At 42.1% G+C, this 22,856-nt stretch overlaps 1 protein-coding gene across 1 annotated transcript in view; it reads right to left on the bottom strand.

Annotated features, from left to right (window-relative positions):
* Positions 1-22,856, bottom strand: part of LOC139750298 (uncharacterized) — a 128,072-nt gene that overhangs the window by 22,357 nt on the left and 82,859 nt on the right. Inside the window, exon 7 of the mRNA XM_071664920.1 lies at positions 13,458-13,702. Within this exon, the coding sequence (XP_071521021.1) occupies positions 13,458-13,702 (245 nt within the window). The remainder of the gene's footprint in view (positions 1-13,457; positions 13,703-22,856) is intronic.

Below are 22,856 nucleotides of genomic sequence, written 5' to 3'. Positions count from 1 at the left end.
AGGCGTGGGCTATGGATAGAGTTGTGCGCAGGAGGATGGATGTGCTGGAGATGAGATGTTTGAGGACAATGTGTGGTGTGAAGTGGTTTGATCGAGTGAGTAACGTAAGGGTAAGAGAGATGTGTGGAAATAAAAAGAGCGTGGTTGAGAGAGCAGAAGAGGGTGTTTTGAAGTGGTTTGGGCACATGGAGAGAATGAGTGAGGAAAGATTGACCAAGAGGATATATGTGTCGGAGGTGGAGGGAACGAGGAGAAGAGGGAGACCAAATTGGAGGTGGAAAGATGGAGTGAAAAAGATTTTGTGTGATCGGGGCCTGAACATGCAGGAGGGTGAAAGGAGGGCAAGAAATAGAGTGAATTGGAGCGATGTGGTATACCGGGGTTGACGTGCTGTCAGTGGATTGAATCAAGGCATGTGAAGCGTCTGGGGTAAACCATGGAAAGCTGTGTAGGTATGTATATTTGCGTGTGTGGACGTATGTATATACATGTGTATGGGGGGGGTTGGGCCATTTCTTTCGTCTGTTTCCTTGCGCTACCTCGCAAACGCGGGAGACAGCGACAAAGTATAATAAATATATATAATAAATATATATATATTTTTTTTTTTTTTTATACTTTGTCGCTGTCTCCCGCGTTTGCGAGGTAGCGCAAGGAAACAGACGAAAGAAATGGCCCAACCCACCCCCATACACATGTATATACATACGTCCACACACGTAAATATACATACCTACACAGCTTTCCATGGTTTACCCCAGACGCTTCACATGCCTTGATTCAATCCAATGACAGCACGTCAGCCCCGGTATACCACATCGCTCCAATTCACTCTATTCCTTGCCCTCCTTTCACCCTCCTGCATGTTCAGGCCCCGATCACACAAAATCTTTTTGACTCCATCTTTCCACCTCCAATTTGGTCTCCCTCTTCTCCTTGTTCCCTCCACCTCCGACACATATATCCTCTTGGTCAATCTTTCCTCACTCATCCTCTCCATGTGCCCAAACCACTTCAAAACACCCTCTTCTGCTCTCTCAACCACGCTCTTTTTATTTCCACACATCTCTCTTACCCTTACGTTACTCACTCGATCAAACCACCTCACACCACACATTGTCCTCAAACATCTCATTTCCAGCACATCCATCCTCCTGCGCACAACTCTATCCATAGCCCACGCCTCGCAACCATACAACATTGTTGGAACCACTATTCCTTCAAACATACCCATTTTTGCTTTCCGAGATAATGTTCTCGACTTCCACACATTCTTCAAGGCCCCCAGAATTTTCGCCCCCTCCCCCACCCTATGATCCACTTCCGCTTCCATGGTTCCATCCGCTGCCAGATCCACTCCCAGATATCTAAAACACTTCACTTCCTCCAGTTTTTCTCCATTCAAACTCACCTCCCAATTGACTTGACCCTCAACCCTACTGTACCTAATAACCTTGCTCTTATTCACATTTACTCTTAACTTTCTTCTTCCACACACTTTACCAAACTCAGTCACCAGCTTCTGCAGTTTCACACATGAATCAGCCACCAGCGCTGTGTCATCAGCGAACAACAACTGACTCACTTCCCAAGCTCTCTCATCCCCAACAGACTTCATACTTGCCCCTCTTTCCAAAACTCTTGCATTTACCTCCCTAACAACCCCATATATATATATATATATATATATATATATATATATATATATATATATATATATATATATTTTTTTTTTTTCAAACTATTCGCCATTTCCCACATCAGCAAGGTAGCGTTAAGACCAGAGGACTGGGCCTCTGAGGGAACATCCTCACCTGGCCCCCTTCTCTGCTCCTTCTTTTGGAAAATTAAAAAAAAAAAACGAGGGGAGGATTTCCAGCCCCCCGCTCCCTCCCCTTTTAGTCGTCTTCTACGACACGCAGGGAATACGTGGGAGGTATTCTTTCTCCCCTATCCCCAGGGATAATATATATATACATATATATATATATATATATATATATATATATATATATATATATATAATGGATTTGTATGTAGCATTTATGGATCTGGAGAAGGCATATGATAGAGTTGATAGAGATGCTCTGTGGAAGGTATTAAGAATATATGGTGTGGGAGGAAAGTTGTTAGAAGCAGTGAAAAGTTTTTATCGAGGATGTAAGGCATGTGTACGTGTAGGAAGAGAGGAAAGTGATTGGTTCTCAGTGAATGTAGGTTTGCGGCAGGGGTGTGTGATGTCTCCATGGTTGTTTAATTTGTTTATGGATGGGGTTGTTAGGGAGGTAAATGCAAGATTTTGGAAAGAGGGGCAAGTATGAAGTCTGTTGGGGATGAGAGAGCTTGGGAAGTGAGTCAGTTGTTGTTCGCTGATGATACAGCGCTGGTGGCTGATTCATGTGAGAAACTGCAGAAGCTGGTGACTGAGTTTGGTAAAGTGTGTGGAAGAAGAAAGTTGAGAGTAAATGTGAATAAGAGCAAGGTTATTAGGTACAGTAGGGTTGAGGGTCAAGTCAATTGGGAGGTGAGTTTGAATGGAGAAAAACTGGAGGAAGTGAAGTGTTTTAGATATCTGGGAGTGGATCTGGCAGCGGATGGAACCATGGAAGCGGAAGTGGATCATAGGGTGGGGGAGGGGGCGAAAATTCTGGGGGCCTTGAAGAATGTGTGGAAGTCGAGAACATTATCTTGGAAAGCAAAAATGGGTATGTTTGAAGGAATAGTGGTTCCAGCAATGTTGTATGGTTGCGAGGCGTGGGCTATGGATAGAGTTGTGCGCAGGAGGATGGATGTGCTGGAAATGAGATGTTTGAGGACAATGTGTGGTGTGAGGTGGTTTGATCGAGTGAGTAACGTAAGGGTAAGAGAGATGTGTGGAAATAAAAAGAGCGTGGTTGAGAGAGCAGAAGAGGGTGTTTTGAAGTGGTTTGGGCACATGGAGAGGATGAGTGAGGAAAGATTGACCAAGAGGATATATGTGTCGGAGGTGGAGGGAGCAAGAAGAGGGAGACCAAATTGGAGGTGGAAAGATGGAGTGAAAAAGATTTTGTGTGATCGGGGCCTGAACATGCAAGAAGGTGAAAGGAGGGCAAGGAATAGAGTGAATTGGAGCGATGTGGTATACCGGGGTTGACGTGCTGTCAGTGGATTGAATCAAGGCATGTGAAGCGTCTGGGGTAAACCATGGAAAGCTGTGTAGGTATGTATATTTGCGTGTGTGGACGTATGTATATACATGTGTATGGGGGGGGGGTTGGGCCATTTCTTTCGTCTGTTTCCTTGTGCTACCTCGCAAACGCGGGAGACAGCGACAAAGTAAAAAAAAAAAAAAAAAAAAATATATATATATATATATATATATATATATATATATATATATTTTTTTTCTTTTTTATACTATTCGCCATTTCCCACATTAGCGAGGTAGCGTTAAGAACAGAGGACTGGGCCTTTGAGGGAATATCCTCATATGGCCCCCTTCTCGGTTCCTTCTTTTCGAAAATTTAAAAAAAAATGAGAGGGGAGGATTTCCAGCCCCCCGCTCCCTATATATATATATATATATATATATATATATATATATATATATATATATATATATACATATATATATATTTCTTTTTTCTTTTAAACTATTTGCCATTTCCCGTGTTAGCGAGGTAGCGTTAAGAACAGAGGACTGGGCCTTTGTGGAATATCCTCACCTGGCCCCCTCTCTGTTCCTTCTTTTGGAAAATTAAAAAAAAAAGAGAAGGGAGGATTTCCAGCCCAGCACTCCCTCCCCTTTTAGTCGCCTTCTACGACACGTAGGGAATACGTGGGAAGTATTCTTAATCCCCTATCCCAAGGGATATATATATATATATATATATATATATATATATATATATATATATATATATTTTTCCCTAACCCTCTCACTTTGCACACCACCTCGACCAAAACACCCTATATCTGCCACTCTGTCATCAGACACATTCAACAAACCTTCAAAATACTCATTCCATCTCCTTCTCACATCACCACTACTTGTTATCACCTCCCCATTTACGCCCTTCACTGAAGTTCCCATTTGCTCCCTTGTCTTACGCACCCTATTTACCTCCTTCCAGAACATCTTTTTATTCTCCCTAAAATTTACTGATAGTCTCTCACCCCAACTCTCATTTGCCCTTTTTTTCACCTCTTGCACCTTTCTCTTGACCTCCTGTCTCTTTCTTTTATACTTCTCCCACTGAATTGCATTTTTTCCCTGCAAAAATCGTCCAAATGCCTCTCTCTTCTCTTTCACTAATACTCTTACTTCTTCATCCCACCACTCACTACCCTTTCTAAACAGCCCACCTCCCACTCTTCTCATGCCACAAGCATCTTTTGCGCAATCCATCACTGATTCCCTAAATACATCCCGTTGCGGAAGATGAAAGCCGGCAAGGCAGCAGGTTTGGATGGTATTGCAGTGGAATTTATTAAAAAAGGGGGTGACTGTATTGTTGACTGGTTGGTAAGGTTATTTAATGTATGTATGACTCATGGTGAGGTGCCTGAGGATTGGCGGAATGTGTGCATAGTGCCATTGTACAAAGGCAAAGGGGATAAGAGTGAGTGCTCAAATTACAGAGGTATAAGTTTGTTGAGTATTCCTGGTAAATTATATGGGAGGGTATTGATTGAGAGGGTGAAGGCATGTACAGAGCATCAGATTGGGGAAGAGCAGTGCGGTTTCAGAAGTGGTAGAGGATGTGTGGATCAGGTGTTTGCTTTGAAGAATGTATGTGAGAAATACTTAGAAAAGCAAATGGATTTGTATGTAGCATTTATGGATCTGGAGAAGGCATATGATAGAGTTGATAGAGATGCTCTGTGGAAGGTATTAAGAATATATGGTGTGGGAGGAAAGTTGTTAGAAGCAGTGAAAAGTTTTTATCGAGGATGTAAGGCATGTGTACGTGTAGGAAGAGAGGAAAGTGATTGGTTCTCAGTGAATGTAGGTTTGCGGCAGGGGTGTGTGATGTCTCCATGGTTGTTTAATTTGTTTATGGATGGGGTTGTTAGGGAGGTAAATGCAAGAGTCCTGGAAAGAGGGGCAAGTATGAAGTCTGTTGGGGATGAGAGAGCTTGGGAAGTGAGTCAGTTGTTGTTCGCTGATGATACAGCGCTGGTGGCTGATTCATGTGAGAAACTGCAGAAGCTGGTGACTGAGTTTGGTAAAGTGTGAGGAAGAAGAAAGTTAAGAGTAAATGTGAATAAGAGCAAGGTTATTAGGTACAGTAGGGTTGAGGGTCAAGTCAATTGGGAGGTGAGTTTGAATGGAGAAAAACTGGAGGAAGTGAAGTGTTTTAGATATCTGGGAGTGGATCTGTCAGCGGATGGAACCATGGAAGCGGAGGTGGATCATAGGGTGGGGGAGGGGGCGAAAATTTTGGGAGCCTTGAAAAATGTGTGGAAGTCGAGAACATTATCTCGGAAAGCAAAAATGGGTATGTTTGAAGGAATAGTGGTTCCAACAATGTTGTATGGTTGCGAGGCGTGGGCTATGGATAGAGTTGTGCGCAGGAGGATGGAGGTGCTGGAAATGAGATGTTTGAGGACAATGTGTGGTGTGAGGTGGTTTGATCGAGTAAGTAACGTAAGGGTAAGAGAGATGTGTGGAAATAAAAAGAGCGTGGTTGAGAGAGCAGAAGAGGGTGTTTTGAAATGGTTTGGGCACATGGAGAGAATGAGTGAGGAAAGATTGACCAAGAGGATATATGTGTCGGAGGTGGAGGGAACGAGGAGAAGAGGGAGACCAAATTGGAGGTGGAAAGATGGAGTGAAAAAGATTTTGTGTGATCGGGGCCTGAACATGCAGGAGGGTGAAAGGAGGGCAAGGAATAGAGTGAATTGGAGCGATGTGGTATACAGGGGTTGACGTGCTGTCAGTGGATTGAATCAAGGCATGTGAAGCGTCTGGGGTAAACCATGGAAAGCTGTGTAGGTATGTATATTTGCGTGTGTGGACGTGTGTATGTACATGTGTATGGGGGGGGGGTTGGGCCATTTCTTTCGTCTGTTTCCTTGCGCTACCTCGCAAACGCGGGAGACAGCGACAAAGTATAAAAAAAAAAAAAAAAATATATATATATATATATATATATATATATATATATATATATATATATATATATATATATATCTTAAACATGGAAAATAGGCAAATGCTGAACGTCTTCCTCTCTTTTCTATAAGGTTCTAACTTCTCATGAAACCTCTTAAACCTGTACAAAATGAAAATTATATCCAGTAATGAAAATTATCAAAACTTATACTCCAAGTATGATAACTTAAACCAGATTCTGGATAAAAAATAATTAACTTCTATTACTGTCAAGAGACTGGAAACAGAGGAAACTTTTCTTGATATAAAAAGAAAATAATATTACCTTCTTGAGCAGAAGAAACATATAAAATTTTTCCAAGGTAAGCAATCCCTACATATTTAGAAAAACCGACTCAACAATATAATTTCAGTAACTCATCTTTTATTACATACCATATATTCAAGTCTTTAATATGCATTAGTGACTGCCTCACTTGTAGTCTTTCATCAAACAAAGTGTCCATTTCCTATCATTCATAATTACTAAACACTTACAATTTTCATTTTTGAGCTTTGGCAATTACAGTATTTGCATACGTCTATCAAGAATTAATTCCTCTCAATGATCTTGTTTGGACATCTTTCAAGCCTATCATATATATAACCAGCTTTGCAGGTGAAAAACTATAATTTCATTATGTATAATACTTGTTCCCCAACCGAAGTCTGTTGTTCATTTCACAGCTTGAAATTTAAACTTTTTAGATCATACTTTCACTATACAAGTCCCATCCAAACCAACATATTCCAAACAGATATAAAAGGATTTTCCTTGCTCCACACTTACGCAACCTATACTCACAGATCCCAACAAACACAATAATGACAAAACAATATACACAGTGAAATCACCCAACAAGCACTTAATAACCATTCTCCCCACCACACTCCTCAGACATGTATTACGCTTTTATATATTATTATTATTTCTTTTATTATACTTTGTCGCTGTCTCCCGCGTTTGCGAGGTAGCACAAGGAAACAGACGAAAGAAATGGCCCAACCCCCCCCCATACACATGTATATACATACGTCCACACACGCAAATATACATACCCACACAGCTTTCCATGGTTTACCCCAGACGCTTCACATGCCTTGATTCAATCCACTGACAGCACGTCAACCCCGGTATACCACATCGCTCCAATTCACTCTATTCCTTGCCCTCCTTTCACCCTCCTGCATGTTCAGGCCCCGATCACACAAAATCTTTTTCACTCCATCTTTCCACCTCCAATTTGGTCTCCCTCTTCTCCTCGTTCCCTCCAACTCCGACACATATATCCTCTTGGTCAATCTTTCCTCACTCATTCTCTCCATGTGACCAAACCATTTCAAAACACCCTCTTCTGCTCTCTCAACCATGCTCTTTTTATTTCCACACATCTCTCTTACCCTTACGTTACTTACTCGATCAAACCACCTCACACCACACATTGTCCTCAAACATCTCATTTCCAGCACATCCATCCTCCTGCGCACAACTCTATCCATAGTCCAAGCCTCGCAACCATACAACATTGTTGGAACCACTATTCCTTCAAACATACCCATTTTTGCTTTCCGAGATAATGTTCTCGACTTCCACACTTTCTTCAAGGCTCCCAGAATTTTCGCCCCCTCCCCCACCCTATGATCCACTTCCGCTTCCATGGTTCCATCCGCTGCCAGATCCACTCCCAGATATCTAAAACACTTCACTTCCTCCAGTTTTTCTCCATTCAAACTCACCTCCCAATTGAATTGACCCTCAACCCTACTGTACCTAATAACCTTGCTCTTATTCACATTTACTCTTAACTTTCTTCTTTCACACACTTTACCAAACTCAGTCACCAGCTTCTGCAGTTTCTCACATGAATCAGCCACCAGCGCTGTATCATCAGCGAACAACAACGGACTCACTTCCCAAGCTCTCTCATTATTTATTTATTTTGCTTTGTCGCTGTCTCCAGCGTTAGTGAGGCAGCGCAAGGAAACAGACAAAAGAATGGCTCAACCCACCCACATACACATGTATATACATACATGTCCACACACGCAAATATACATACCTATACATCTCAATGTATACATATATATACACACACAGACATATACATATATACACATGTACATAATTCATGCTGCCTGCCTTTATCTATTCCCATCGCCACCTCGCCACACATGGAATAACAACCCCCTCCCCCCTCATGTGTGCAAGGTAGTGCTAGGAAAAGACAACAAAGGCCACATTTGTTCACACTCAGTCTCTAGCTGTCATGTCATAATGCACTGAAACCACAGCTTCCTATCCACATCCAGGCCCCACACAACTTTCCATGGTTTACCCCAGATGCTTCACATGCCCTGGTTCAATCCATTGACAGCACGTCGACCCCGGTATACCACATCGTTCCAATTCACTCTATTCCTTGCATGCCTTTCACCCTCCTGCATGTTCAGGCCCTGATCACTCAAAATCTTTTTCACTCCATCTTTCCGCCTCCAATTTGGTCTCCCACTTCTCCTCGTTCCCTCCACCTCTGACACGTATATCCTCCTGGTCAATCTTTCCTCACTCATTCTCTCCATGTGACCAAACCATTTCAAAACACCCTCTTCTGCTCTCTCAACCACACTCTTTTCATTTCCACACATCTCTCTTACCCTTACATTACTTACTCAATCAAACCACCTCACACCACATATTGTCCTCAAACATCTCATTTCCAGCACATCCAACCTCCTCCGCACAACCCTATCTATAGTCCAAGCCTCACATCCATATAACATTGTTGGAACCACTGTTCCTTCAAACATACCCATTTTTGCTTTCCGAGATAATGTTCTTGCCTTCCACACATTTTTCAATGCTCCCAGAACTTCCCCCCTCTCCCACCCTGTGACTCACTTCCACTTCCATAGTTCCATCCGCTGCCAAATCCACTCCCAGATATCTAAAACACTTCACTTCCTCCAGTATTTCTCCATTCAAACTTACCTCTCAATTGACTTGTCCCTCAACCCTACTGAACCTAATAACCTTGCTCTTATTCACATTTACTCTCAGCTTTCTTCTTTCACACACTTTACCAAACTCAGTCACCAGCTTCTGCAGTTTCTCACATGAATCAGCCACCAGTGCTGTACCATCAGCAAACAACAACTGACTCACTTCCCAAGCTCTCTCATCCACAACAGACTGCATACTTGCCCCTCTCTCCAAACCTCTTGCATTCATCTCCCTAACAACCCCATCCATAAACAAATTAAACAACCATGGAGACATCACACACCCCTGCCGCAAACTGACATTCACTGAGAACCAATCATTTTCCTCTCTTCCTACACATACACATGCCTTACATCCTCGATAAAACCTTTTCACTGCTTCTAGCAACTTGCCACCCACACCATATACTCTTAGTACCTTCCACAAAGCATCTCTATCAACTCTATTATATGCCTTCTCCAGATCCATAAATGCTACATACAAATCCATTTGCTTTTTAAGTATTTCTCACATACATTCTTCAAAGCAAACATCTGATCCACACATCCTCTACCACTTCTGAAACCACACTGCTCTTCCCCAATCTGATGCTCTGTACATGCCTTCACCCTCTCAATCAATACCCTCCCACACAATTTACCAGGAATACTCAACAAACTTATACCTCTGCAATTTGAGCACTCACTCTTATCCCCTTTGCCTTTGTACAATGGCACTATGCAAGCATTCCGCCAATCCTCAGGCACCTCACCATGAATCATACTTACATTAAATAACCTTACCAACCAGTCAACAATACAGTCACCCCCTTTTTTAATAAATCCCACTGGGATACCATCCAAACCTGCTTCCTTGTCGGCTTTTATCTTCCACAAAGCTTTTACTACCTCTTCTCTGTTTACCAAATCATTCTCCCTAACCCTCTCACTTTGCACACCACCTCGACCAAAACACCCTATATCTGCCACACTATCATCAAACACATTTAACAAACCTTCAAAATACTCACTCCATCTCCTTCTCACATCACCACTACTTGTTATCACCTCCTCATTAGCCCCCTTCACTGAAGTTCCCATTTGCTCCCTGTCTCACGCACTCCATTTACCTCCTTCCAAAACATCTTTTTATTCTCCCTAAAATCCAATGATACTCTCTCACCCAAACTCTCATTTGCACTCTTTTTCACCTCTTGCACCTTTCTCTTGACCTCCTGCCTCTTTCTTTTATACATCTCCCACTCATTTGCACTATTTCCGCGCAAAAATCGCCCAAAAGCCTCTCTCCTCCCTTTCACCAACAATCCCACTTCTTCATCCCACCACTCACCACCCCCTCCAATCAACCCACCTCCCATGCTTCCCATGCCACAAGCATCTTTTGCGCAAGCCACCACTGCTTCCCTAAATACATCCCATTCCCCCCCACTCCCCTTACCTCCTTTGTTCTCACATTTTTCCATTTTGCACTCAGTCTCTCCTGGTACTTCCTCACACAAGTCTCCTTCCCAAGTTCACTTACTCTCACCACTCTCTTCACCCCAACATTCTCTCTTCCTTTCTGAAAACCCCTACAAATCTTCACCTTCGCCTCCACAAGATAATGATCAGACATCCCTCCAGTTGCACCTCTCAGCACGTTAACATCCAAAAGTCTCTCTTTCGTGAGCCCATCAATTAACACGTAATCCAATAACGCTCTCTGGCCACCTCTCCCACTTACATATGTATACCCATGTATATCTCTCTTTCCAAACCAGGTATTCCCAATCAACAGTCCTTTTTCAGCACATAAATCTACAAGCTCCTCACCACTTCCACCCACAACACCGAACACCCCATGCACACTAATTATTCCCTCAACTGCCACATTACTCACCTTTGCATTCAAATCACCCATCACTATAACCCAGTCTTGTGCATCAAAACCACTAACACACTCATTCAGCTGCTCCCAAAACACTTGCCTCTCATGATCTTTCTTCTCATGCCCAGGTGCATATGCACCAATAATCACCCATCCCTCTCCATCAACTTTCAGTTTTACCCATATTAATCTAGAATTTACTTTCTTACACTCTATCATATACTCCCACAACTCGTGTTTCAGGAGTAGTGCTACTCCTTCCCTTGCTCTTGTCCTCTCACTAACCCCTGACTTTACTCACAAGACATTCCCAAACCACTCTTACCCTTTACCCTTGAGCTTCGTTTCACTCAGAGCCAAAACATCCAGGTTCCTTTCCTGAAACATACTACCTATCTCCTTTTTTCTCATCTTGGTTACATCCACACACATTTAGACACCCCAATCTGAGCCTTCGAGGAGGATGAGCACTCCCTGTGTGACTCCTTCTGTTTCCCCTTTTAGAAAGTTAAAATACGAGGGGAGGGTTTCCTGCCCCCCGCTCCCATCCCCTTTAGTCACCTTCTACGACACGTGAGGAATGCGTGGGAAGTACTCTTTCTTCCCTATCCCCAGGGATAGGGGAGGTATTCCCAATCATCAGTCCTTTTTCAGCACACAAATCTACAAGGTCTTCACCATTTCTATTTACAACATTGACCACCCCATGTACACCAATTACTCCCTCAACTAACACATTACTCACCTTTGCATTCAAATCACCCATCACTATAACAAGGTCTCATGCATCAAAACTGCTAACACAATCACTTAGCTGCTCCCAAAACACTTGTCTCTCACGATCTTTCTTCTCATGCCCAGGTGCATAGGCACTAATAATCACCCATCTTTCTTCATCCACTTTCTGTTTTACCCATTTCAATCTAAAGTTTACTTTCTTACACTCTATCACATACTCCCACCACTCCTGTTTCAGGAGTAGTGCTACTCCTTCCTTTACTCTTGTCCTCTCACCAATCCCTGATTTTACTTGCAAGACATTCCCAAACCACTCTTCCCCTTTACCCTTGAGCTTTGTTTCACTCAGAGCCAAAACATCCAGGTTCCTTCCCTCAAACATACTACCTATCTCTCCTTTTTTCTCATCTTGTTTACATTCACACACATTTAGACACCCCAATCTGAGCCTTCGAGGAGGATGAGCACTCCCTGCGAGACTTCTTTTTCTGTTTCCCCTTTTAGAAAGTTAAAATACAAGGAGGGGAGGGTTTCTAGCCCCCCACTCCCATCCCCTTTAGTCATCTCCTTCGACACGTGGGGAATGCGTGGGAAGTATTCTTTCTCCCCTATCCCCTATTTGTTAATAAGTTTATGCATAAATTTACTTGGCAACAGCATGGTGCTATCTATCATATGTTCCAATCACTTTCTTGCCTGGCCTAGCTAATGTCGGTGAAATTACACTAACCATAGCTGCATATGGAACCTTGTACTTGGATGTTATTGCTGAGTATGAAACATTCACATGTGTTTTTCTCAAATTCTAAGTTTTTTTTGTCATACATGCTTGCCAATTCCCATGTGAGTGAGGTAGTGTCAAGTACAGATGAAAAAGTCTCACAGGGAAAAATCCCCACTTGGCTCCTTGCTCTGTCCTTTGCTTGGAAAGTACCCAGGAAGGGTGGACTTTCAGCTTCCCACTCCCTCCCCTCTTAGTCACCTCTACGACACACAGGGACTACACAGGCAGTACTGCTTTTCCCATTCTCCCAGGGATAAACTTTTAACTTATCTACCTCAATTCAGTGAGTTAAAAGTATTTTTTGCATTTTGAAAATTCCCTAAATCTCAGTCTAATGCAGCAGTGACATAATCAAGGAAGGAGTCATGGGGGTTGAAAGTGTGAAAAGGGCATTTATATATCTTAATAACAGATACCCCTGGTGACTGAACATTGTGAGCAGTAAACTGTGTTATAATGTGAGAACCTTGAATGACTCCATTTCGCTTACATCAGGGAAACACGATAGGCATTTATATATCTTAGTAACAGATACCCCTGGTGACTGAACATTGTGAGCATTGTGTTCTAATGTGAGAACCTTGACTGATTCAATTTTGCTTACACCAGGAAAACACAAAAATGGTGATGCTACTCCTGTCCTCATGTACTTTCATCTTTCTCAATGAAACCACCAACTGGTTTATGCTATCAATGGAACTTTAATTACAGATTTTTAGGTCTATCTAGTTTGTCTTAAATGCCTTCCATTGGAATATGCCGTGGACAAAAAATGGCATTAATCTTCCTAACCCAATAGATTAGCACATCAAATGACACCTGTATTTTCTAAAGATAATGCAGTTAAACAGATATTTACACATAATGTAGAGATTCATAAATGTATTCACATTTTCTCAATAATAAATAACAAATATACAAAATAAATGCACCTCAAGCAGCGCAATAATCCATTGTGATCTTGAAATTCCAGCCAAATTCTCAAATGCTTCATCTGTGTTGTCAAAGTCCGGCTGCTTTCCTTGTTGTAATGCAAACTCCATCTTCATTATTGCATGCAACACTTGGTCTGTAAAAGACTCTTGGCAGTCCTCAATATCCAAAACTCGAGAAAGTGGTAAGATACATCTTGGATGCAATTTGTATTTCACAATTAGCTGTTTGAGTAAAGAAATATCTGAAAAGACAAAAGACACTCATCTACATTTAAACACAATATATTGATTATGCACTGTTAAACAGGCTGGAAAACACAGGATCATAAAGACAATGTTAATGATTATACAAAAATGTGTAACAAATGCTAATACTACTTTAACCCTTTGGATATGAATTAGAATTTTTGGCCATTCCTTACTGATGCTATACTGCGGCTATTATTGTACTTTGTCTCTGTCTCCCGCATTAGCGATGTAGCGCAAGGAAACAGACGAAAGAATGGCCCAACCCACCCACATACACATGTATATACATACACGTCCACACATGCGCATATACATACCTATACATTTCAACTTATATGTATATATGCATACACAGGCATATACATGTATACAAATGTACGTAATTCATACTTCCTGCCTTTATTCATTCCCGTCACCACCCCGCCACACACAAAATGACAACCCCCTTCCCCCAAATGTGCGCGAGGTAGCGCTAGGAAAAGACAACGAAGGCCACATTTGTTCACAATCAGTCTCTAGCTGTCATGTATAATGCACCGAAACCACACCTCCCTTTCCACATCCAGGCCCCACAAAACTTTCCATGGTTTACCTCAGATGCTTCACATGCCCTGGTTCAATCCATTGACAGCACATCGACCCCAGTATACCACATCGTTCCAATTCACTCTATTCCTTGTATGCCTTTCATGCTCCTGCATGTTCAGGCCCCGATCGCTCAAAATCTTTTTCACTCCATCTTTCTACTTCCAATTTGGTCTCCCACTTCTTGTTCCCTCCACCTATGACACATATATCCTCCTGGTCAATCTTTCCTCACTCATTCTCTCCATGTGACCAAACCATTTCAAAACACCCTCTTCTGCTCTCTCAACCACACTCTTTTTTATTACCACACATCTCTCTTACCCTTTCATTACTTACTCGATCAAACCACCTCACACCACATATTGTCCTCAAACATCTCATTTCCAACACATCCACCCTCCTCTGCACAACTCTATCTATAGCCCACACCTCGCAACCATATAACATTGTTGGAACCACTATTCCTTCAAACATACCCATTTTTGCTTTCCGAGATTATGTTCTCGCCTTCCACACATTTTTCAACGCTCCTAGAACTTTCACCCCCTCCCCCACCCTGTGACTCACTTCTGCTTCCATGGTTCCATCAGCTGACAAATCCACTCCCAGATAGCTAAAACACTTCACTTCCTCCAGTTTTTCTCCATTCAAACTGCAATTAAATGGCATATAATTTCCTCAAAAAGCATGACAGACAACGAAAAATGTTTCTTTTAACCTAAACTGACACACTTTTCCACTCCTATGCATCTGCTGCATCCACTTCTCATTTGATTTTTTTCATATATAGGTATGAATAAAACATTACAAACTTGTGTAAAACAATTTAATTCAACTTATAAGAACATAAACTCCCATAAAGATCATATCTTTTTTCAACCCTATTTGCCATTTCCCTTGTTAATGAAGTAGGATCTGAAACAGATGTAAAAATGGCCTCGTTTGCTTATATCCACTCTCTAACTGTCATGTATAATGCACCAAAACCAGAACCCACCCATCCATAACAGGCCACAAGGACCTTTCTGTAGTTCCCCCTAAAAATTCACATGCCTTGATTCAGCCCACTAACAGTACATCATCCCCTGTAAACCACATCCCTGAAGTTTGCTCTATCCTTTGCATGCCTCACAACTTCCTGTAGGTTCAGGCTCCAAGCCCTCAAAATATTTTTCACTCCATGCTTCCACCTCCTCCTTTGTTTCCCTTTTTTCTTGTTCCTTTCATTTCTGACATGTATATCCTCTAAGTCATCATTTACTCACTGATCCTTTCCACATGTCTAAAACATTCAGCACCCTTTTCAACTACTTCCTACATACTCCTCTTACTACCATACCACTCTTTAATAACCTATCATTGTTTATTTAATCAATCCTCCTCACACCACATACTGTCCTCAAATGTTTCTTTTCCAACACATTCACCCCATTCTTTACGTTTCTGTCTAAAGCCCATGACTTGCCTCCACGCAGCACCAATGGGATTACCATAACAGCAAACACACCCATCTTTACCCTTAAAGACAGAAACCTCTTTTGCAACACATTCCTCAATGTATCAATGATCTTTGCCCCCTCACCCACCCTATGACTCACTTCAGCTCCCATAATGCCATCTATCTATATCTCTAATGCCTGTCCCCTCTAAGAACACTCATCAAGGGGATAGCAACAATTATCCCTGTCCTTACATGCCCTGTCCTTACATGCCTGCCATGCATACATCATTCTAGGCATTCTTCCCCCATCTCTCTACTTCCAGTACTCTTCCACTCTATATCAACAAGTCACATGGCTCCATTTACTGCCACATCCACTCCCAGGTATCTGAAATATTACACCCTTCTCTTAGTTCTCTCCATTAAAACTCACACTCCAATTAACCTATCTTTTCACAAGTTAACCAAATAACTTTGCACTTATTCACATTAACCCTCATATTTCTCCTTTTGTACACTCTTCCAGTCTCAGAAAACAGCTTATGCAGGTTCTCATTCAAATATGCCATGAGTGCTGTGTCATCAGCAGACAACAATTGACTCATCTCTCAAGCCTCCATCACAGACTACAGACCTGCTTCTCTCACTAAGACCCTTGCATTCACCTCCCCATCCATAAACAAATCAAACTACCATGGTGACATCATACATCCCTTCCAAAGACCAACCTTCAACTTCAACCACTCATCTTCCTCTCAACCTACAAGTACACATGCCTTAACCAACCTTCACCTGGAACCACTCATCCTCCTCTATACCTACTAATAAACATGCCAAATCTTCTTGTAGCTTTCCTCCTATGCCATATATTCTGAGCACCTTTCACATAGCATCTCAATCATCCCTATAATATGCTTTTTCAAGATCCATCAATGCTGCAAACAGATTCTTCTGTTTCCCTTAATATTTTTCACATTCTTTAAAGCAAACATCTGATTCACACATCCTCTATCCCTCCTAAAATCACATCTTTCTTCCCAAATCTAATAATCTGTGCATGCCACCACCCTTCTAATCACCATTCTTCCATAAAACTTAACAAGTACACTCAACAAAATGTATCTACCTCTATATTCCCTGCATGACATAGGGTGGGAGCAAGAGAATGGACCCCCCATTTCTTGAAATAAATTTCTTAAACTTATGGATGTGAATGCAATGAGAGGGGCAGTTGAAGGGATGTCTAATCATTACCTTGTGGAGGCAAGAGTGAAGATTTGCCGAGATCTTCAAAAACAAGGAAACAATATGGGTTAGGAGAAAGTAGTGAAAGTAAGTGAGCTTGAAAAAAAGACTTCTGTGAATAAATATAAGTGAGCTTGAAAAAAAGACTTCTGTGAATAAATATAAGGTGTAGCTGATAGTGTTCCTGACTGTGATGCATTCATAGGCCTCCCAAGGACAAGTGCACAGGTTTGAATCCTGGTTATGGCAGTCAGTCCACAGTCAACCCAGCTGTTCATTCACCCCTAACAGTTGGTCTATAAAATGGATACCTGGCTCAGGCTAGGGTATATATATGTATCTTATTTCATTGTACTTGATCGCCATTTCCTGCATCAGCGAGGTAGCACCAGGAAACACACAAAGAATGGCCCATCCACTCACATACATATATTCATATTTATTTATTATACTTTGTCGCTGTCTCCCACGTTAGCGAGGTATCGTAAGGAAACAGAAGGAAGAATGGCCCAACCCACCCACATACACATGTATAAACATACACGTCCACACACAGCACATATACATACCTATACATCTCAACACATACATATACATACACACACAGACATATACATACATATACATGTATATAATTAATACTGTCTGCCCTTAATCATTCCCGTCGCCATCCCCGCCACACATGAAATAACAACCCCCTCCCCCCGCATGTGCGCGAGGTAATGCTAGGAAAAGACAAAAAAGGCCACATTCATTCACACTCAGTCTCTAGCTGTCATGTATAATGCACCGAAACCACAGCTCCCTTTCCACATCCATCCAGGCCCCACAGCACTTTCCATAGTTTACCCCAGACGCTTCACATGCCCTGGTTAAGTCCACTGACAGCACGCTGACCCCAGTATACCACATCGTTCCAATTCACTCTATTCCTTGAATGCCTTTCACCCTCCTGCATGTTCACGTCCCGATCATTCAAAATCTTTTTCACTCCATCTTTTCACCTCCAATTTGGTCTCCCACTTCTCGTTCCCTCCACCTCTGACACATATCTCCTCTTTGTCAATCTTTCCTCACTCATTCTCTCCATGTGACCAAACCATTTCAAAACACCCACTTCTGTTCTCTCAACCACACTCTTTTTATTACCACACATCTCTCTTACCCTTTCATTACTTACTTGATCAAACCACCTCACACCACATACTGTCCTCAAACATCTCATTTCCAGCACATCCACCCTCCTCCGCACAACTCTATCTACAGCCCACGCCTTGCAACCATATAACATTGTTGAAACTACTATTCGCTCAAACATACCCATTTTTGCTTTCCAAGATAACGTTCTTGACTTCCACACATTTTTCAACGCTCCCAGAACTTTCGAACCCTCCCCCACCCTATGATTCACTTCCGATTCCATGGTTCCATCCACTGCCAAGTCCACTCCCAGATATCTAAAACACTTCACTTTCTCCAGTTTTTCTCTATTCAAACTTACCTCCTAATTCACTTGTCCCTCAATCCTACTGTACCTAATAACCTTACTCTTATTCACATTTACTCTCAGCTTTCTTCTTTCACACACTTTACCAAACTCAGTCACCAGCTTCTGCAGTTTCTCACCCGAATCAGCCACCAGCACTGTATCATCAGCGAACAACAAATGACTCACTTCCCAAGCTCTCTCATCCACAACAGACTGCATACTTGCTCCTCTTTCCAAAACTCTTGCATTCACCTCCCTAACAACCCCATCCATAAACAAATTAAACAACCATGGAGACATTACGCACCCCTGCCGCAAACCTACATTCACTGAGAACCAATCACTTTCCTCTCTTCCTACACAGACACATGCCTTACATCCTCGATAAAAACTTTTCACTGCTTCTAACAACTTACCTCCCACACCATATATTCTTAATACCTTCCACAGAGCATCTCTATCAACTCTATTATATGCCTTCTCCAGATCCATAACTGCTACTTACAAATCCGTTTGCTTTTCTAAGTATTTCTCACATACATTTTTCAAAGCAAACACCTGATCCACACATCCTCTACCACTTCTGAAACCACGCTGCTCTTCCCCAATCTGATGCTCTGTACATGCCTTCACCCTCTCAATCAATACCCTCCCATATAATTTACCAGGAATACTCAACAAACTTATACCTCTGTAATACGAGCACTCGCTCTTATCCCCTTTGCCTTTGTACAATGGCACTATGCAAGCATTCCGCCAATCCTCAGGCACCTCACCATAAGTTATACATACATCAAGTAACCTTACCAACCAGTCAACAATACAGTCACCCCCTTTTTCAATAAATTCCACTGCAATACCATCCAGATCCGCTGCCTTGCCAGCTTTCATCTTCCGCAAAGCTTTTACTACCTCTTCTCTGTTTACCAAATCATTCTCCCTAACCCTCTCACTTTGCACATCACCTCGACCAAAACACCCTATATCTGCCACTCTATCATCAAACACATTTAATAAACCTTCAAAATACTCACTCCATCTCCTTCTCACATCACCACTACTTGTTATCACCTCCCCATTAGCCCCCTTCACTGAAGTTCCCATTTGTTCCCTTGTCTTAAGCACTTTATTTACCTCCTTCCAAAACATCTTTTTATTCTCCCTAAAATTTAATGATACTCTCTCACCCCAACTCTCATTTGCCCTCTTTTTTGCCTCTTGCACCTTTCTCTTGACCTCCTGACTTCTTTTATACATCCCCCAGTCATTTGCACTATTTCCCTGCAAAAATTGTCCAAATGCCTCTCTCTTCTCTTTCACTAATAATCTTACTTCTTCATCCCACCACTCACTACCCTTTCTAATCTGCCTACCTCCCATGCTTCTCATGCCACAAGCATCTTTTGCAAAAGCCATCAATGCTTCCCTAAATACATCCCATTCCTCCCCCACTCCCCTTACGTCCTTTGTTCTCACCTTTTTCCATTCTGTACTCAGTCTCTCCTGGTACTTCCTCACAGAAGTCTCCTTCCCAAGCTCACTTACTCTCACCACTCTCTTCACCCCAACATTCTCTCTTCTTTTCTGAAAACCTCTATAAATCTTCACTTTTGCCTCCACAAGATAATGCTCAGACATCCCTCCAGTTGCACCTATCAGCACATTAACATCCAAAAGTCTCTCTTTCGCACGCCTATCAATTAACACGTAATCCAATAATGCTCTCTGGCCATCTCTCCTACTTACATATGTATACTTATGTATATCTCTCTTTTTAAACCAGGTATTCCCAATCACCAGTCCTTTTTCAGCACATAAATCTACAAGCTCTTCACCATTTCCATTTACAACACTGAACACCCCATGTACACCAATTATTCCCTCAACTGCCACATTACTTACCTTTGCATTCAAATCACCCATCACTATACCCCAGTCTTGTGGATCAAAACTACCATTACACTCACTCAGCTGCTCCCAAAACATTTGCCTCTCATGATCTTTCTTCTCATGCCCAGGTGCATATGCACCAACAACCACCCATCTCTCTCCATCCACTTTCAGTTTTACCAATATCAATCTAGAGTTTACTTTCTTATACTCTATCACATACTCCCACCACTCCTGTTTCAGGAGTAGTGCTACTCCTTCCCTTGCTCTTGACATTCCCAAACCACTCTTCTCCTTTACCCTTGAGCTTCGTTTCACTCAGAGCCAAAACATCCAGGTTCCTTTCCTGACACATACTACCTATCTCTCCTTTTTTCACATCTTGGTTACATCCAGACACATTTAGACACCCCAATCTGAGCCTTCAAGGAGGATGAGCACTCCCAGCATGACTCCTTCTTCTGTTTCCCCATTAAGAAAGTTAAAATATAAGGAGGGGAGGGTTTCCAGCCTCCTGCTCCCGTCCCCTTTAGTCGCCTTCTACGATACGAGAGGAATGCGTGGGAAGTATTCTTTCTCCCCTATCCCCTTATATATACATAAATGCCCATACACACACATATACATATATATATTCATATCAACATATACACTTACACAGACACACACATACATACACATGTACATATTCATACTTACTTGCCTTCATCCATTCCTGACACTACCCTGCCTCACAGGAAACAGTATCACTACCCCCTGCTTCAGCAAGGTAGCGCCAGAGAAACAGACAAAATATGGCCACATTCGTTCACACTCAATCTCTACATGTCATGCGTAATGCACCAAAACCACAACTCCCTATACACATCCACACCCCACAAACCTTTCTATGGTTTACCTCAGATGTTTCACATGCCCTGGTTCAGCCCATTGACAGCACATTGACCCTGATATACCACATCGTTCCAAATAACTATTCCATGCACACCTCTCACCCTCCTGTATGTTCAGGCCATGATCACTCAAAATAATTTTCACTCCATCCTTCCGCATCAAATTTGGTCTCCTGCTTCTCCTTGTTCCCTCCACCTCTGATGCATATATCCTCTTTGTCAATCTTTCCTCACTCAATCTCTCCATATGTCCAAACCATTTCAATACAATTTCTTCTGCTCTCTCCACCACACTCTTTTTATTTCCACACATCTCTCTTACCCTTTCATTACTTAATCAAACAACCTCACACCACATATTGTCCTCAAACATCTCATTTCCAACACATCCACTCTCCTCCGCACAACCCTATCTATAGCCCATGCCTCGCAACCATATAATATTGTAGGAGCTACAATTCCTTCAAACATACCCATTTTTGCTCTCCAAGATATCATTCTATCCTTCCCCTCATTTTTCATCACCCTCAGAACCTTCAACCCGTTCCCTACCCTATGACTCACTTCTGATTCCATGGTTCCACTCGCTGCTAATTCAACTCCCAGATTTCTAAAGCACTTCACTTCCTCCAATTTTTCTCCATTCAAACATACTTCCCAATTAACTTGTCCCTCAACCCTACTGAACCTAATAACCTTGTTCTTATTCATATTTACTCTCAACTTTCTCCTTTCACACACCCTTCCAAAGTCACTCACCAACTTCTGCAGTTTCTCATTCGAATCAGCCATCATTGCTGTATCATCGGCAAACAACTGACTCATTTTCCAAGCCCTTTCATCCACAACAGACTGCATACTTGCCCCTCTCTCCAAAACTCTCGCATTTGCCTTTCTAACCACCTTATCCATAAACAAATTAAACAACCATGGGAAAATCACACACCCCTGCTGCAGACCGCATTCACTGGAAACCAATCACTTTCCTCTCTTCCTTTTCGTACACATGCCTTACATCCTTGGTAAAAACAATTCAATCCTTCTAGCAGCTTACCTCCCACACCATATACTCTTAATACCTTCCACAAAGCATCTCTATCAATCCTATCATATGCCTTCTCCAGATCCATAAATGCTACATACAAATCCATCTGTTTTCTAAGTATTTCTCACACAAAGCAAACAGCTGATCCACATGTCCTCTACCACTTCTGAAACTACACTGCTCTTCCATAATCTGATGCTCTATACATGCATTTACCCTCTCAATCAATACACTCCCATACAACTTCCCAGGAATACTCAACAAACTTATGCCTCTGTAGTTTGAACTTTCCCCTCTATCTCCTTTGCCTTTGTACAATGGTACTATGCATGCATTCTGCCAATCCTCAGGCACTTCACCATGATCCATAAATACAGTGAATATCCTTACCAACCAGTCGACAACACAGTCATCCCCTTCCTTAATAAATTCTACTGCAATACCATCCAAACCCGCCACTTTGCCAGCTATCATTTCACTACCTCTTTTTTGTTAACCAAACAATTCTCCTTGACCCTCTCACTTCAAACACCTCCCCGACCAAAACACCCTACAT

The sequence above is a fragment of the Panulirus ornatus genome, chromosome 9 (genome assembly GCF_036320965.1).
Source record: "Panulirus ornatus isolate Po-2019 chromosome 9, ASM3632096v1, whole genome shotgun sequence".
In the NCBI taxonomy this organism is placed as follows: domain Eukaryota; kingdom Metazoa; phylum Arthropoda; class Malacostraca; order Decapoda; family Palinuridae; genus Panulirus; species Panulirus ornatus.
The sequence above is the reverse complement of the archived record's forward strand: the minus strand, read 5'-3'. Positions and strand labels throughout refer to the sequence as shown.